Genomic DNA, 18,480 nt, shown 5'->3' with positions numbered 1-18,480 from the left:
GGGCAAAGTCCTGGAAGGATCGAGTAGCTTCACCCTCCCAGCAGAAGCACATCTTCCTCGGTGATTTTTTTGGGGAAACTGAGGACATAAAAGTAAATGTAATGATCTGAAACTTTCAGGTTTTTCCCTATTTCTATCAATACACTAAGGGCACTGTGATGGTTCTTTATGTAGCTCCACACTCAAACCGTACAAATAACACAGCAGTACGTTCAGTTTGTGGGATGGAATATAATGTTTGTGTAACATGCACGAGGATCTCTCCCATTTGAATGCCAGCGTAAGAGAACAAAGTAGCTGTGGATGCTCTGCAGTGTCCAGTGACGAGAGGAAAACAAGATGGTCAGCAATTCTAAGAACATCCTGAGTCCACGCCAAAGATCAGAAAGGCTTCGGTCCTCTATCAGCCACCAGGACAATTTCAGCTTGACTTCAGGTTGGGTTGAGGATGGCCAGGCAGCCCAAGTGACGTGGTGCCAAGAGAAAGCCCTATTTTTGGAAGATAAAATACACATTCCTTGTTCTATACAGGTAACACTTCCCATATTGACCTATACCATACATTAATTTTTGAAGAGGAAATGCATCAAAATGAAAAAGGTTTTGATTCTAGAGAGCAGAGATTCTTTTCTACACCCTCAGTTGAATAACATCATCAGTAGCCCCACCACGAAACTGTAATACTTACTAGAGGTGTACAAAGAAGTTGCGGAGTTACAGAAAGAGGCAGCATAGGGTACTCTGCGGGCAGAGGGAACGCTGCCGTCCATTACGTGCAAGGAAGTTGGATAATGCTATTTTAATAACTCATAGAAAGCATATGCACACATCCAATGAATTCATCTCTTTATTGCATATTGCTATTTAAAAAAATGTACAGTCTCATAACACACAACAGTTTTTTCTCGGTACTATGACAACAGTCTTGCACCTAAAGACTAAGCGGTTCCAACTACTAAGCTAATAAGATACAAGACATATAATTAAGTTTACAAATTATAATGCTTTTTATTTTTGGCATTAATTTAAAAAAACAAAGAAAAAACTTTTAAAATACATACCCGAGAGAGAAAAGTGGCTACTTACACCAGCACCAATCTAAAAAGTAGGTTTTTTCCAACAATGGCACATGGAATTACCTGTACACAGCTTTTGGGGAAAGAAACCAAAAATGGAAATGGCAGAGGAGGCCTACCAGGATGGCCACATCAAAATGAGGATGATAAAAAGGGCAAGAGGGACATGCTACACAAGCTTGCTCCTTTATGTGACTCTCCTTCTACTGTCCACTCCTTAAACTGTAAGACAAAGCCGTTTTCAAAGTACAGTCTCAAAACTGAGCCAGACCAAGTTTCTCCTGCTAGAAATAGAGAAGAATATACATAGAGGCACTTTAGTTAAGGAATAGACAAATCCGTCAGCACATCCCACTCCTCCTCACCTCCATGCCTTTTTTGAGCACAGTCTCCACCTGCAGCTTTAACACGGTGTACTTGCAGACCTTGGGAACTAGGAGTTGGGGCAGCATAAGCCTGCTGTGTATTTATGACGTTGTATTTGCTAGAGTCATTTACTTCCACATAATGTGTAGAAAGTCACTAAGTTTGCAATGGGGGGGAAAAATGTAAAACCACAGCTCTTGACAACTCTTAGAGCACTATTTCACAGCTTTCACATAGCGCAGACCTCACTATCTGCGCTAAGCATTATAATTATTTTTAAATAGTTCGATTCCTGTACAGTGCACACATTGGTATTCTATCCACCCCTTACTATCCCCGTTAGAACATAAGCTTCTTGGGGCAGAGGCTCTGTCTTGCTTACCACTGTAGCCCTACTATGCCTGGCACACAGTAGGTCTTTAATAAATATTTGTTAATTGACTGAAAAACTCAATTTAGGGAGTAAATAATGTTCTAGTGCAACAGGACAAACTACTCTCTCCACAGGAAACCCAACCGCAACAGGATCGATGGAAAGCAAAGAGAACCTTAGCCCCCCTCCCCCACTACAAATAAATAAAGCAAAGCCAAAAAAAAAAAGAAAGTAACAGTCCTCTTTATATATAACTTAAGGATATTAAGAGTTGGTAGGTTAATGGTAAGCATCTATATTTTATTTTCTAATGTTCATTGTTTCTATTCATTTCTCCCTGAGAGCTTTATCTTTTGGACTGAAATTTTACAGGTAGCTTTACTGACACACAATTTAAAATGACAACATATAAACAGCAAACCACTTCAAACATACTTAGAGATAAATAGATCTTGGCATCTCTGTTAGTGCTGTTGACATTTTGTGCATTCATTAAGTGTCCTTTAGTCCAGACCTATAGTTACAGAAGATGCAGCTTGTCCTACAAAACAGGAAATACAAAAAAAAAAAAAGGCACCCCCATAAAAAATTTTTTTAAATAACTTTCAACCCTTCAGACAATTCCTCCTTTTAGGTCTTGGGTGGGAAATTTTATTTTTAGTTCATATATCTATATTGTTAGGACAACAAGCACATTCTGGCAATCTTGTTCTTTAACAAAAGCATGGATTGCATTTAGATAAATAGTGTTCTTTCCAAAAGCAATGTAAAGAAATCATCAAGAGCGCTTGGCAGAGAACTCGATGAAATTAGGGAAAAGAATTGATGTCCAAGTTTTAAATATATAAAAAAAAAATTCTGACATTCTACATAATTCAGATTGTGTGCAAGATGTTCTCAATAAACATTTACAGACTGCATCCCCACACCAAAGTCAGAGATTCGAAGCTGGTCCGACCAAATACTGATGCAATGCACCAGCATCACATTGTCAACTATCAAAAACCATTTTAAATCTATATTTTTCCAACACTAGTTTTACCAATGAAAATAATTTCAAAGTATACTAAGCTTGGAAACTATAAAATATTTCTCAAGCTTTTTTTTTTTGCTTTTGCTTTTCTTTTTACTCTAGGGAATGTCTCTGTCATCTCTTTCAGGAGATAGTATTGTGCTTCTGAACAGTTGTGGTGTTTAGGGGAAGAAAATGAGCCACACTCAATATGAATGCATACACAAAGGGTTTCTGAGCACATACATTAACATAGATTTTTTTTAACCATACATATAGGTCTTCAGACAACACTCAGACTTCTATATACATTTTTTTTAATATATATACACATACATTTACATACACACACATTCACACATTCTCTCACAGATGAAAGAAGAAATTGCCACTGTTTGGATTGCAAGGCAGTGTAATGAAAAGTTCTAGTCACTTCAAAGGGCTGCTAATGAGCTTTCTAAAAAAGTATTCAAGGAAAATTAGAAATTAAGTTTCGTGACTGGTCTCTCTCGGCTGCTGTCCGTCATCTGGTTGGTAACGCGCTTGCGATTCCGCTTCAGTTTAGAAAGGTCTTTGTCGAACACTTCTCCTGAGCGTAAAGCTGAAACCAGGTCATCGAACTCTCCGCCTTCTTCACTGTTCTCTTTTGCTTTCCTCATTTTACGTTCCCTTTCACGTTGTTCTTTGAGCTGCAAAGAGAAAGCAACCTCTTAGAGAAGTGTAAAAATGTTGTCTTTTGTTTGCAGTAGAGATGGATTCTGTGAAATATGGCAGAGCTTCAGCCACACCAAGCCAGGTCCATCCTTAGCTGCCAACGCCCCTGGATGTCACAAGAGAGGGGTAACTGGGACATGAGGTCTCACTGTAGAAGCAACGAACAAGGAACAAAAAGGATCACTACTTTGTGATTAGACTGTAACCATCCAGCATCTAGGTGATCCCCATGACATTCGAGTTAAAAAAAAAGAGCAGTTGGGGCAATTCATACTTCTATAATGGAATGAGAAAGTTATCACTATTAAATGGACTCAAATATTGGTTTCTTTGATGGCATAGAAAGACTACAAGGAACGCTCATCAGGCCACTCTCCCTACATCAAAGGCTTAGCCTGTATCTACCGCGGATGCCTGGAACCTGCTACGCGAGAGTTACCATTATTGAAGGCAAGTAATTTTAGATAATTCAGGTAAACAAAAGGGGAAAATCATCCTTTATTCTACATCAAGGATAACCATTGTGAACCTTTTGGGGGTACATCCCACCACCATTATTTTCTATATTAACACCTATTTTACCAAAATAAAAAAAAAGAGAGCTATCATAGAGAAATCATTTTGTAAACTTTCTTGCATCAGCAAATATTGTTTGAAGACATGACTGTATATTCCATTATGTAGCTCTTACATCATTTAGAACTAATGCCCGGTTTGTAAACATTTAGGTTGTTACCAGGTCGGGGCTATTATAAAGATTGCTGCTCTCTTTGTGCAAATTTATGATTATTTCTTTAGAATCATTTCTAGGAAATGGAATTCCAGATCAAAGGATGTGGGTATATTTTTTCAGGCTTTGGACATATACTGCCAAATTGTCCAAGAGAAACTTTATACCAATTTAAACTCCCAGCAGTATTCTAGAGAGTTCTTCGATGCCCTCCTTCTCGCCAGCACCTCGGAATGCTGTCTAAAAACCACGGAGTTGCAGCAAGAGAACTTGCAGGAGGTGGAGTTGGCTGATTACCCCTCTCTCACCTGAGCTTCCATGCGAGCTCGGCGCTCTTCCTCCTCCTTCTTCTTTCTCATGTTTTCGTTCTCTTGTTTGGCTTCTGACACAGCTTGAAGAAACTGATCAAAAATGCCAAAGAACTCATCTGGCTGTATTTTGCCAGCCTCTTCCCCAAAGTGTTTCACTGCTTTAGTAAACTGGAAAAAAAGAAGGTTTTAGGGAGTTCAGTGTTCCAAGAGAATTCCATAATCAAAGCTCTGTAGAATGACCAAAGGTCAAATTGAGTCACATATGACTTGCTGGATTTTAGTGAGCCTGTATTTATCTTTGGCTGCTGAACATGTCTATCAATCACTGCTAAAGTCAAAAATGTAATACTCCTCCACATTTGAAACCATTCGTTCTTGTCCACCTCATTTCAGCTTAACATCCATGATCACCTACCATGACTTTTTATTAACTAAACAGTACTAAAAACAAAAAAGCAAAATATCGTGGGGCAGAGCACTCAAGACATAAAGGTAATAGCAACTCTAAAGGGGCACGGAGACTTGCACTTTCAACTTTTCTTTCAAGTAGTTTAATATCATTTATTGGTGCCATATGGTTAATATCAAAAGCAAATGGGATCCCGTGCTTCCTAGATGCTTTTCCTGATTATAAATAATGCTGGTGTTATGATACTACCTGGGCCTTAATTAGAAAACAATAACTGATTATGGAATCATTAATGCAACCCAAAATTTATGACTAAGAATACAATTTTATTCCAAATCCTTTGTTTTAGAACCCCTTTCAATGCAAATCTTTTTAAAAGAGATAAAATGTAAAATATTAAGGGAGAATTTTAAAAAGTTAAATGAAAGTGTATATATGTAGATATCTATATATACCTATAGATATCTATATATAGTAACAAAACAGTATTTCCAGTCTTTTTAGTTTTCATTGTTGCTAATTCTAGTTCTTCCGGCAATTGCCTTCATAACCTGAGACCGCAAGCTTTTAGGAGTCTTAGTATTAGTATGACTATCCAAATTATGTTCAGTGCAGGTCAGACGGCTTGTTAGAATTTTTCCTCCTTCTCTAAGGATCTAATGATCTAATGCTGTTATTCCTAAGCCACTAAGGATGGTGTTTCTAGCTTCAAAGTCAAATGAATTCTCATTCTCTATGCCTAATCAACTACTTAAAATTTTCCAGATCTTTAATTTTCTTCAGGTTTAGCCTGTCAGATGTGTATGCAGTCCCCCAACCCAAAAGTTTCTAATTGCTTTTATTTTTCTTGCATTACCTGCCTTTATTATATTAAGTTTTTCTGATATTTCAAGTAATATTATCTACTTAAAGGAGATATTTTCAGTATTGATTGCCTTTTATTTTTTTGGCTCCCCTCCCCCAGTTTTATTGAGATATAATTGACATACAGCACTGCATAAGTTTAAGATGTACAGCATAATGACTTGACATATATATTGTAAAGTGATTCCACAACAAGTTAATATCCATCATCTCATATAGATACCAAAAAAAAAAAAAAGGAAAAAAAATGGGTTTTTTTCCTTGCAATGAGAACTGTTGGGTCTACTCTGTTAACAATTTTCAAATATAGCATCCAGCAGTGTTAACTATAGTCACCATATCATACATTACATCCCCAGGACTTATCGATCTTCTAACTGGAAGTTTGAACGTTTTGACTACTTTCATCCAATTCCTCCTCAATATTTATTCTTAAATAAAACAATTTTTGATTATGTTGTGCATATATATGTGTCTGTGTGTCTACATACAACATTTTATAATTATTTCATATCTTTATTTTACCATCTTTTTCTTTGCTGAGGAGCTGTTCTCAATGTTTTACTTATTTGGAAATATTCTATTAGAAACTAGCACTCTTTAGAGAAAAATACAACATTTTTCACACGCCACATACAGCACTCTAGCTAGCTTCATGGTTTTATAAGCTAATTTCTAAAAGGTCTGCTATAAACAAAACAGCAACAGACAGCCTAAAATTGAGTTTCTAAAACATTCAAGTTCACACACTCCAAGCCATCCTGAATGATCTTTTTATCTAGGAATTCTAGTGATGATGAAGTCATGTATATTCTACTCTTAGAAATCTGACGAAACTAGTCCCAGACTGAAGTTCTCACACTAAGATAAAAAAAGGAGGTTTGGTGGGTGTGTGTGTTTTTAAATCAAAAATTATCCAGTTGATTGTTATAAAAATGTTCGACCCCTTGAGGAAATAAGTACTATATTGCCTAGTTTGGGAAGTGGTCCCTTCCTTTCCGGAGTGTATACCCCAAGTAGTGTGGCATACACAAGACGTGGCAGGGCTACCCCAGTGGAGGCTGCTGACTGATTTCTATCATGGATATCAGAGGCTAGACCTAACAGCAGTCATCTGAGCATATATTGTCTGCAAGTTGAGTTAATCATGTTGGAGGTGGGGTTTAAGGTGCAGACTAGCAAATGCATCTCCACACAGTCTCCTTCGGAATTTAAACCACAGTGTGTGTAGACTCACACACACAATCATCCATATCTGTAACTCAACAAGTGACCATGGAAAAATTAGAGAGAGACAGACAGAGAGAGAGAGAGGGAGAGGAGAGCCAGGGGGATTTAAGGTCTTGGTTATTAGCCAACAAAAATTTTTCCTTTGCAAGAAAACAAAATTTTGAAATAGCAAAAGTCACAAAAAGAAATGTCTTAAAAAATATATATATGCCTCTTGCAATGAAGCTATGAGTCAAAGTGCATCTCACTGAGTAAGTTCTGCTGGAGATTTCAAGAGGGAGTATTCTGTCCTCTCAGGTCCCTGACTCAGGAGAACATATTACTCACAGGTCCCCAGGCACAGGGCCTTGGTCACCTGACTGCAGATTTCATCTGCCTCTGCTTTTCATAATCTACTCTTTTCTGGTTTCCAGAGATAAGTATTTTGATCCAATATCAACCAAGAGACAATTGTCAAAGTATTTACTGGTTTTAACCCTTCGGATATTGCAAGATCTTGCTAACCTAAAGGCAATATAGTCCAGTTATATAAAAAAGGTGTGTCTCAATTGATCACAGTCCTAGAAATGACAATATACTTATAGTATAACATCTGAAAGTACCAGCCCTGTCAAACAACACTCAGTGTGCAAGAGGGCAATTTACCAGGTCTTTAGCTTCTGCTAGAAGATCTTCGACATCAGAGAAGCTGAAGCTGGCTACTGTGATGAACTGGCTGACGACAGACACAAACTTATCTCCAGGCTGCAGAGGCTGAGACTTCTGATATTCCAGCTCCTTAAACACAGGAAGTGGGTAACGTCAACATAGGCTTCAAATGCAGACACACCTTGTCTCATTTTCCATATGCCTCAAATTTAGTAAGTCAGAATGGCAAACACATCAAAGCCTGCTCTGAAACACTGTGTGACACTCCAGCTCCCCTGCCCTTCCGCCCACTGTGCCAGAGCCATGCCCATGTGCATACACGCATCTGCGAATGGCAACTCCACCAATCATCTGAGTACTTTATCAGTGTGACTTCTTAAGCCAGCTGTAGAAGTCAGCAGATTCGCATTTGGAGAAAATTAATAGACGTTAAACAAATAATGGAGAGCAAACTGGATTCAAAGAGTGTGTGACTGAAAGCAAGAAAATCTGTTGATATTCTGTGCTCAGAATTCTGGTTTCCTGATTATTCCTTCTTTCCCTCTTGGCCAAGTCTACTTACTTCCTACACCATGCTATCTGGATCAGGAGAATTTCAACTGTAACATTTGGCATCATAATTGTCTGCCATTTTTCTTCTTGTCCACACCATTTGGTTTTTGTGAACAGGCAGATAGGAGTATTAGTGTCCTGTTAATTATCCACATTCTCCATTACCATGGTGATGAACATACATATTATTCAAATCTAACTTCAATAATTAATTTCAACCATTGCCGCAGGCACTTTCTTATTTAATCCCACAATACCTCTATAAGTGAAACATTATTATCCCCATTTTACAGAGATATAAATTGAAATCGAGCGGGATTAAATTCTTTGCTCAAAGTCGAGTAGCTGATATGTGATAGAGCCCGAGTTTGAACTCCAGCCTGTGTGACTCCAGAATTTCAGCAACAACTATGCTGTGTACCAACTGACTTAATCTGGATCTCTCTGTTTTCTTTGGCACCCACTTTGGCAGAGGTACCAACAAGCGGGAGTGTACAGGTCCCAGGCTACGGGTGCTGATTCAGCTCCACCACTGACTTATCCATGACAAGAGTCCTGGGTCTCAGTTTCTGCACTCGTAAGAGGGCAGATCCACGTCAGCATAAGAATCAAATGAAATAACAGAAGTGGAAACGCTTATAAATTATGGAGCTTGCTCTGATTGGAAGAAAGTCACAGTTCTAGTACTTTTAATCAATTTGTGCAAAGCACAATTAGGAGACATGAATATTTAGATAGGCCAAGTTCTGCCACCCAACATTTCCTCCCAAGGCTACAGCTTGACACTTAAGCTCCCCTTTCCTATGAAGAATGTGTTACAGCGTACACGACCCCGGGGATGGAGAGATTTCAGCAAAACTACCTTTAATAAACCCCAAACACATAATTTCCTTGAGCCCCCTCTCATGCTTGCTGTCAACGGGCTCGGACTCAAGGGTCAGAGCATCCATTATCAGGCTTTAGGGCTGTCACAACTGCCAGGCTAGTCTCAAGAAAGCCTTCCACTGGCAGGAAATGGCAACAGAGTGAAGGCTATAAAACTAGCCTCGTCCCAAACTGCCCTGATCCAGTCTGGCCTCTGAAAGCCGAGGACCGTCCTACATGCTCACTCCCAGTCTCTCGGCCCACTGGGACTGGGAGAAAAAGAGCTCACTCAATTAGTTCATCTCATTTTCTTTTTGAACAGCCCCTCTCCTTCCCCTCCAAAAAGGAAAGAAATAAAACCTTACATGCTCCTTAGTTTATTAAAAACAAACAGAAAAGATTAGACATTACAATTGTGATTTTTATTAGAGGTGTGTCTTTAATGAGGTTAACTACTTTCTATGGCATAGTTTTGCAATAAAAAAAGAAAAGGAGGGTCCTCAGGGCATTACTGATAAATGATCTGAAAGATATTTAAGAGAAGGGCACCTTCGCAAGCTGCTGGGAACCAGTCTCCTTCACTAAGTGCCAGATCAGAGCTATGTCCACTCTCCTGAACGAGGTTTCTCATCCGCTGACCTGCCTCCTTATTGCTGGCGGCATTTGTGCAATACCCACGTGGCACTGTGCCTGAACAGTCAGGTTTAATTCCACAGACTCCTCTGCCTCTGGCTGCCTGACCCACTTTCCTTCCACTGAGGCCTGGGCAGAGCTTGTCTCGTACAACCTCGGATGACCTCCCTTCTACATACCTAAGCTTACTCCACCCTCCTTCTCAGCCACAGGTCCTTGAGGATCACCTAGGCCAGTCCACTTTAGTGAGTTCTGCCTCGAAGGTAGGAAATGGATGGAATTGTGGGTCCAGTTTCCCAGCTCCTGCTCCAGAGACCCCTCCGTGACATTCTCCTGCCCGCAATTGAGTCATCAGGCTAAATTCAGCCTACCTTTGCTTTTTTCTTAATAAACGTTTCCCCCGGGGCATACCACATGCCAAAACAACTGGCGACTCCTCTTCTGGACATCGCCAGCACTAGGGATGGTGCAAAGACTGGGAATTAGGAAAGAAACAAAACTCACCGTCTCTACTGCTTTCAGGCCACTTCTCAATGTATTTATCTCTTTGTCCAGCTCAGTCATGCTGTTGTAAATAACAACATCTTAGTAACCAACATGTGACTGATACCTATTAAATATATGATATGTTTAAATATTTCATGCTTGGCAGTCCACACTTGTTTATTTGAAATGTCTAAAATTCCCTTCAATGTTCAGATCTCACAGAAAGACAACAACGTTTTGAACTTATGGAATTAGGTTTTTTGTTTTCCACAGCCAGCAGGTATATTTTATAGGTTAAAAATAGTAGAATAGAAATATCTCCCATCTGGACAAAAATATTTCATGTTTCAATCTCACAAAAATCTCACTTAAGCAAATTACTATATATGGAAATAAATTCCTTGCTGTACGTGGTTCCCTTTGAACAAGGAAAGGAAACCGGCTTATCCACAATCACACTCAGGCTGTGCCCTTCATACTCAGTGCTCTGCTATTCGCTAAAGCTCTGGTACCATGAATAATACAAGGTGATGTCTTAAATTTCAACTAAGAATGATTTTTCTTAAAGTTGTACTAACTAGTTTTCATTTCCATTGCTTTTTTTTTTTATAGAGAAAGTGTCCTGGGCTTCTCTCATAATGCTTTATATGTGATGGCTTTTAAACATTAGAGATTACAACTTAATTCTTGCAGATAATTCAAATGTAAACAAATTCACCAATATTTCATTTACTTTAACATTTTAATTTCATGCCTTATATGGTACCTTTCTACCAAATTCTACAAAAAGAGGGAAAAAATTAGCCTGCTCATCACATTTTTCAAATTCATTGCAAAAAGATGCAGTTTAAATGTGTTTAAAAAAAGGTGGGGGGGCCAAAAGGGGGAGGGGTGAACACAAGGAGAACTGTCGGTTCCTCGGTCTCTGAAAAGCGCTGTGAAGTTTGTGGTGAAAGTTTGGCAACCTTCCATTTTGTTTTTAGTTTCTTGATTTGCATAAAGACTGCTTTTCATTAAAAGCTTGCCTTGGTTTCTGGGAGTATGTGCACACGTGAAAATTACAAGCACCAATCTGACATTTAGGTCTCCTATTTCCTTAACCACGTATCCTCATTTCACCAAGGGTGCTCCTACCTGTATGTTAATACAACTACCATTTAAAAGTCCTAGTGAAACCACATTCCTTTCCTTTCCTTTTAATAACCCACAGAATTAGGTTTTGTGGAAGTTAAAAACTGCAGGCAGGGGTATTCCAGAGGAGCTAGAACAAATATATATTCCAAACATTTGAGTGATTGGGATACGATTCAAACTTTATTCCCCATTCTATTCATGGGAAAGCAAACAGAGGACCCTCTTCACGCAGTGCTGACCACCTATCTCAATGGCTAAAGCACAGCCCACATGATTAAAAAACTAACACGACTCACTGTAGGTACTTACTTTACTTTTGCTGCTTGAGGAATGTCCCGCAGTTCTTCATGTAGATTGAGAACCTTGGGGTATTTATTTTCCACAATAGTTATGAGATAGTGCAAAAGTGTAATGTTCCTATAATTAAAGAAGGAAAGAACATCAAACATGGTTAATATCTGCATATGATTTAAACATTCAAGTGGTTGGATCCACAAGAATGCTATATTTCTGCATTAATTTCAAAATTTGGAGGTTCCTGTAAGGCAAGAATTCTCAAGAGAAGGTGATATGGGGAGAGCCTACATGAGATTTACAGAAATATATATCAGAAGGAAGCATACGTCTTCTAAAAAGGTAGGGCAGGGGATAAAAGTTATACTTTCTTTGGCCCATAACGAGCATCCTTGAAAATCTGGGTAATGCTACAGGTGATGGAAATGAATAGGAACCATCGGCAGTGGGGACACACCTTCATAGTGCATCCACCATTTATTCACACAAAGCAGGGCGGTGTTCGGGTGGGGAGGCAGGGGTGTTTAAGCCACTAACAAGGGACAGCCATTTTCAGTCTAAAGGAACAGAGCAGCGACTCACTGATGAGGATTATGGATAATTCTCATTTAATATTTCTTTCACTCTATTTGTTTTCATGTTGCAGCAAACAGTGGTCAGAAAGTTAGAAAGCCACCGATTTCGGGGCCCAGCCTGGAAGTGGGCCAAGACTGTGCCGTCACAGATATGGTATCCTTTCGGCTGAGAATCCAATTCCTAATTTTAGCAACACTTCACCTTCTAACTGCCATACCCCAGCTCCCTCTTTGGTGGTGACAGGGCTGCACCCTGACTGACCCAGGTTGAAAAGGCAGGCGTCTGATAAAACTATCTACTAGGCAAAGCTGTGGTAGTCTGGTCCCAGTGCCTCCACCATCCGCAATGCATATTACAATCACCTGGACACCAGATGCCGGGGGGCCAACCTGAGATTCACTTAATTGGAACGAGGTGAGGCCAGGTGTGGGTATTTTTAAAAACTCCCCAGTATTTCTAACAGGTAAGATCGAGAACCACTGGTCTATTGAAAGTTACCCTAATCAGGAAGACACAAATGTGTGTCTTTAAAAACACATCCCTAATTTTTAGGCAGTTTGCTATTTCACAATGCTGTCACATCAGTCCCACCCACCTCCAACTAAAGTGAAGCAGAGCTGTCAAACAATTTTCTTTTTTCTTTTCTTTTCTTTGAGGAAGATTAGCACTGAGCTAACTGCTGCCAATCCTCCTCTTTTTGCTGAGGAAGACTGGCCCTGAGCTAACACCCGTGCCCATCTTCCTCTACTTTATATGTGGGACGTCTGCCACAGCATGGCTTGCCAAGCTGTGCCATGTCCGCACCCGGGATCCGGGTGAATCCCGGGCAGCCGAAGCAGGACCTGTGAACTTCACCACTGTGCCACCAGGCCAGCCCGAGTTTTCTTTTCCATAATAATGAAAACCATTTCTGGTTACCCTAGCAGCTTCACAGAAGTCAATGCAATCCTATTCCTCTGAGTCAACTGGCCCACATGTAAAAAAAATTGTCCTTGCTCTCAATAATTAGAAAACAATTGCTCAGCAAAGTCAAACACTGGCTAATAATTCTGGTTACCTAGACAAGTCTTCAATGCAGAATGCATGTACCCTTCATGCCGACAGCCTTGTGCAGTTTGATTAGATTCACTTGAACATTTAACGAGTGAGTGCTTATAAGCAAGGCACTCTGCTGGCACTATGGGTTTATAAGACACTTTTGAGGAACAAAGATTCACAGGCAGAAAAAAAGAGATCAGAGTGTCTCTACTGTTTTGAAAAAGATTGCCCATTAGATAAATTCTGTAGTAACTTTAATAAGCAGATAATCACGTAGTAAGTGCCAGGTTATCATTAAGTTTGAGGGGGGCAAAGAGTATCAAGGACTTGTGGGTGTGTGTTTCTCTTTGAGAGAGAGAGAACAGGACTGACTGGTAGTGAGGGTTCCCTTCCTTTGACCTGCAAGCCCAGTTGAAGAGAACACTCTTCCTTCAAGAGGTGGCTGCTCTTTGTATGCAAGTAAGATGCTACAATTGCCTACTACCGCCTACAAATAAGAGCTGTGGACAGACGACTAGGACAGGTGTCAAACACCTGTAGGGCCACATACCTTGCTTGTTGTGACCTTAGGCAAGTTACACGAGCCACCTGACCCTGGCTTAGTTTCTTTATCTGCTAACAGGCGACATAGCACTTGGCCTGTGTACAATACAGGCTGTTGCGACGATCACATGTGAAACTGCTCTGAAAAGGATCAAGTGCTTTTATTAAAAATCAGGTGGCAGTGACATAACAGCTGCCCTTCCTTAATCTATCTCTACATGATGCAAAGATAAGGTTAGGCCAACAACTTAACACACTGCTTATTTCTTATAGGACGGATTCAGGGTTGCCATAATGCTATGCTTCGCTAACCCTATAGAAAACATAGAGTAAAAAGCCTCACTCGTTAGGCATAATTAGAGTGAACAGTGCATATTTCTAAAAGGAATTTGGGTACAAAGCAGTTTACCTTAGAAACAATTGTGCAAGTTCCTTTGAAGTCAGTGAGAACCTTAGAGAAACACAGCTCTCAGGGCAGCTAGAGTTAATGTGCCCAATGACCCTACCTGTTAATGGCAGCAGAGCATTTTCACATCTCGGTGTCTCTAAGGAGAATCTGTTCACTTAAAATGCACTTTCTAGGAAGCATTTTAATGAGTCTTGGGATGAGCAGCTGAATACCAACAGCCAAAACACATTTACACATATTTTTCACATATCTGCTAGCTTCAATGTATAAAGGAGAACACAACTTAAAAACCCAACAAGCTTCACATTCGGTCATCAGCTGTCGGTTTTCTTTCTTTTCCCTGGAACATGGTTCTCTGTGGAGGCATAGTGACTGGCACAGGACAGCAGGAGACCACCAGAGTGCTGGTAAGATTCTCTTTCTGCATCTAGGCACTAGTTATGCTAATGTGTTCAATTTGTGAAAATTCATCAAGCTGCATGTTTACGATTAGTGAACTTGTCTTTAGTGCATTATATTATAATAAAAAGTTTATCCAAGAAAACCCAAAAAACAACAAATTTGGACTAGATCATATCCCTGTGGACTGAAAACGGATGAAGGATAATTGGCCCAACAGGAACTTGGGGTACTTGTGGTTGTGCGAGAGGTCAGAGAGGGCTCAAGTCAGACAAGGAAAGAGCAGTGCAAGCCAGAGACTGCAGCATTGTGAGGCCCAGAGGAGCAAGGGACAAGTGTAAGCCCTGAGCCGAGCAGCCAGATCCTCCAGGACAGAAGATCCACACTTACTTGTCAATGCTGGATTTTGTGTCAGCAATCTTGTTCAGGCTGGATATCTTGAATCCATACGCATTGCCTCTTTGGCCTTTATTCATGTAATTCCCAAAGGCCAAAACCACCTCTAGCAACTGCTTCAGGGCACCACTCCTGAACACCTCTTCTGAGCCAGAACGAATCGCTTCAAAACACACAAAAAGACTACTATTACAATCCAGACTTTCCAGTGATATCCATCCTAAACCTGCACACCTAACAGTGGATACTGAAGATGTAAGATTGGGTTGCTAGGCTACCAGGGAGCGCTTTCAAAACATTTCAACCAGAGGCAAAGAACTCAGGGACATGGAGAGCCAGACAGCCGCACAATGCCACTCTTTGCCAGTCCTTTTCTCGCCTGACTCATCAACTACAAGCAGTTAGGAACACACAGAACAGCAACTGCATTTCCCACATTCCTTTGCAAACACTTTCCTGCCTGGTATGAGTCAGATCAACAGGATTACTGATCACTTCCATTGATAGAAAAACTGCGTTACATGTTATAGCTTGCAGGTATCACCAGGGATCAGGGCTCGAGCAGGCTCCTAAGTCCCAGCTCACGTTCTGTGGCTGTGCTCTTTAGTTGCCTTGCCCATATTTCAAACATCTAAAAATCTAACAGCCTCAAAATCAAACCATATAAGAGCCTCGGCTCTTCCCTTAGAAAAATCTAGTAAGACCCCATTGCAAGAAAGCTAATTATAGGCTTAATGCCAGCAGTGATCAAATAAATTCCTCACCAACATCCAGGATGTCCAAAGCCCGAGCCTGCAAAGGAGCCCAGGCGGCGTGCTGGGAGCTCCAGAACCCAGGCTGGGCCAGCGAGCCAAGCATGGACCTTAAGTAATGACCCGTCAGAATTCCAAAAGATTGTGAACAAGAAAATCACCAAAGCGATCCTGTTCACCATATGCACCTGGATTGCACTTGTAAAGGGGCACGTAAGACAAACGTCATTTCCAGCCTGGGTGGCCTGACTTTACCTTCTACCTTCGGTTTCACTTCTGCCACACGCTCTGCAAACTTCTTTTTGAAGTACAGCGACTGCAGTCTTTGCTGATAATGGTTAATTCTGTAAGAGCAAGCATGGATTAACGAACATTTACTTAATACATCTGTGTCCACTCAATGGAAAAGGAGGTGGAGGTACCCTAGAGTACCCCCCAAACACACACAGACACACACACGTGCACAGTTCCTCTCCTGGACAGGAGCACAGGGCGCGAGGCCATCTTCTCCTGGAGAGCCCCTTTCTCTCTGACCTACAGTGGGTATTGTGGCAATTGCAGCAGGGTCCTTAGCCCCAATCAGACTAGGCAACTGCTAAAAGAAAGTGAGAGCTGGCTGCCGTCGAGGAAAGCAAGCCCCTTCCCTTCCTCAGAGTCCCAGTAGCCCTTGTGAGCAGAGAAGAGAGAAAAAGGAATGAAAGGGTGAAGACTGTCCGTTCTGCTGCCAACAAAGGCTGTCTCCCGCACTTCGCCCACGCTGCTTCACGGCCCACAACGTTTGCATTTGGCAAAACTGTAGAGTAACCTGTCTACAGCATTGTCTCCTCATCCACACCCACACCTTCCCCTCTCTTCACAGTTAGCCCTGCATCTGCTCCCCTCAGGGCTGGCATGCTCTGCCTTCCACGATAGCGCTAGCACTAGAGACAACAGCAATGAACGCTGGCCTCTGATTACCTCCAAGGTAAGCTCTCTGTGCTGCTGAGGGGGCGAGGGTGAGCACTTTTGCTCAGGCCTCTGAAATCACTGCCTAACCTGCTCCATAGTGGAAACTTCAGTCCAGTAGGACCAGGGATCAGCCCAGCCCTTCCTCCAAATTTCAAAACAATCCTTTGTCTTACAGTAGTGTACAAAATGATGAGTTAAGATGGAACAACAACACAAATAACTCTGGATATGGCTGAAATGTAGAGCGAGAGGCATGTTCCCCTTGGCTACGTTTGTCAGACTTTGGCACTCAGGGGAAGAGTTCTGCCCTTCAGCTGATGGCGAGTTTCAGGACCACTGGTCCTTGTCTAACGCAGAATCAATTTGCTAGGCCTGGGATGGCAAACAGACTCAGCTCGCATGCCAAACTCAATTACAAAGCAGTGGCTGCCTCAGGCCTTTCTGGAGAAAGGTTGAGAAAGCTTGCCAAGGCTCCGTGGGAAGAGTGCCACGATCGATTAGTGATGTCTGCATGTGTCACGACTTGACATCCAGACCCTGGCTGTTCAGTCAGTGGGCTCCAGGTTGACATCGCCAAGTCTGCCCATTTTTTTTTCTGTTTTACAACCACCTTGATATGCTGAGGTACAAGAGTGAGGTACAATCTCAAGAAATCAAAGTGGTGAGGAGAACAACACTGACTGGAACCAGGAAAACTTATGACTTGACTAGGTCAAAGCACATGAGTCCATGAGGCCCAGAAATAACTGTGAAGCAACCCTGACCCTGACCCTGCCTCTGACCCTGCCCCTGCCCCTGACCCTGGCTCCCAGGAGCGAGAGCTCACATAAACAAAACAATCCAATTCCTCACAGCTCAGCCTTGAGAAGGTTCTGGAATTCAAAAGGCTTCAAGTTAAACCAGGTTAACTGTCCCCAACAATTCAACATGGATCAAAAGTTTAACTTCCTTAGAAAGATGGGGGCATCTTTACTTTTGAAGCATTTTCAAACTCACCGGCTCATCTCAAAAAGGAACCTATCAGCCTTGGCCATCCGATCCAGTTCATGCTTATGTTCCTCCAACAGGTCAATGTCACTCTTTTCAGGAACAAATTTCAAGAGCTAAAAAGTACACACAAATATTCAAACTGAGGTTTATAATCTAAATTCTTGTAGCAATTTTTCACCCTTTCAGTTAATCTGTCCCAAGATGAAATTTTAACTTTTTGTTAATTTGTAAACTCTGCTCACAGGTGATTCTTAAGATACAATAGAAATGAATAAATCTTTCCATTTTTACTTGAAAGTAGTTAAATTGGTATAAGATTCCTTCCTGGCACCTTTCCGCTCTATTCTGCCTCTCAAGTCAGAACTGTGGAAGGAAGCTCTCTTCCAGGACCCACTTTGCACAGACTATTAGAGGGAGCCTGGAGATGTCAACCCTCTCATGAGAAGAGGATACAACTGAGTCAAGAGAGATTAAGCCTCTCACCCAGGATTACAAAGCAAGTGCATGTAATCATCAGAAATGGAACCTAGTCTCTTGACTCTCAGCTCTATGCTTTTTCCTATGACTTCATGCTTGAGTGAGTAATTCTATGTACATTTTCCATTCATTTGCTGATTTCTTTGGCTTATCTAATTCCATCTCAGTTTTTGCTCCATGTAGAGTTGGATGAAAGGAACACAGTGGGACTTGAAGTTTTTGATTCCATATTTTATTTTGGAAGAAGAAATGAGCA

At 41.1% G+C, this 18,480-nt stretch overlaps 1 protein-coding gene across 2 annotated transcripts in view; it reads right to left on the bottom strand.

Annotated features, from left to right (window-relative positions):
• Positions 1–829: 829 nt before the first annotated feature.
• Positions 830–18,480, bottom strand: part of DAAM1 (dishevelled associated activator of morphogenesis 1) — a 161,335-nt gene continuing 143,684 nt past the window's right edge. For both annotated transcript variants that reach the window (XM_046647122.1, XM_046647123.1), the window contains exons 18-25: positions 17,754–17,860; positions 16,065–16,153; positions 15,052–15,220; positions 11,712–11,819; positions 10,287–10,347; positions 7,731–7,862; positions 4,580–4,750; positions 830–3,516 (exon numbers count right to left, since the gene is read on the bottom strand). In XM_046647122.1, the coding sequence (XP_046503078.1) occupies positions 3,307–3,516; positions 4,580–4,750; positions 7,731–7,862; positions 10,287–10,347; positions 11,712–11,819; positions 15,052–15,220; positions 16,065–16,153; positions 17,754–17,860 (1,047 nt within the window). In that variant the 3' untranslated portion in view covers positions 830–3,306. The remainder of the gene's footprint in view (positions 3,517–4,579; positions 4,751–7,730; positions 7,863–10,286; positions 10,348–11,711; positions 11,820–15,051; positions 15,221–16,064; positions 16,154–17,753; positions 17,861–18,480) is intronic.

The sequence above is a fragment of the Equus quagga genome, chromosome 20 (assembly GCF_021613505.1).
Source record: "Equus quagga isolate Etosha38 chromosome 20, UCLA_HA_Equagga_1.0, whole genome shotgun sequence".
NCBI lineage: Eukaryota > Metazoa > Chordata > Mammalia > Perissodactyla > Equidae > Equus > Equus quagga.
The sequence above is the reverse complement of the archived record's forward strand: the minus strand, read 5'-3'. Positions and strand labels throughout refer to the sequence as shown.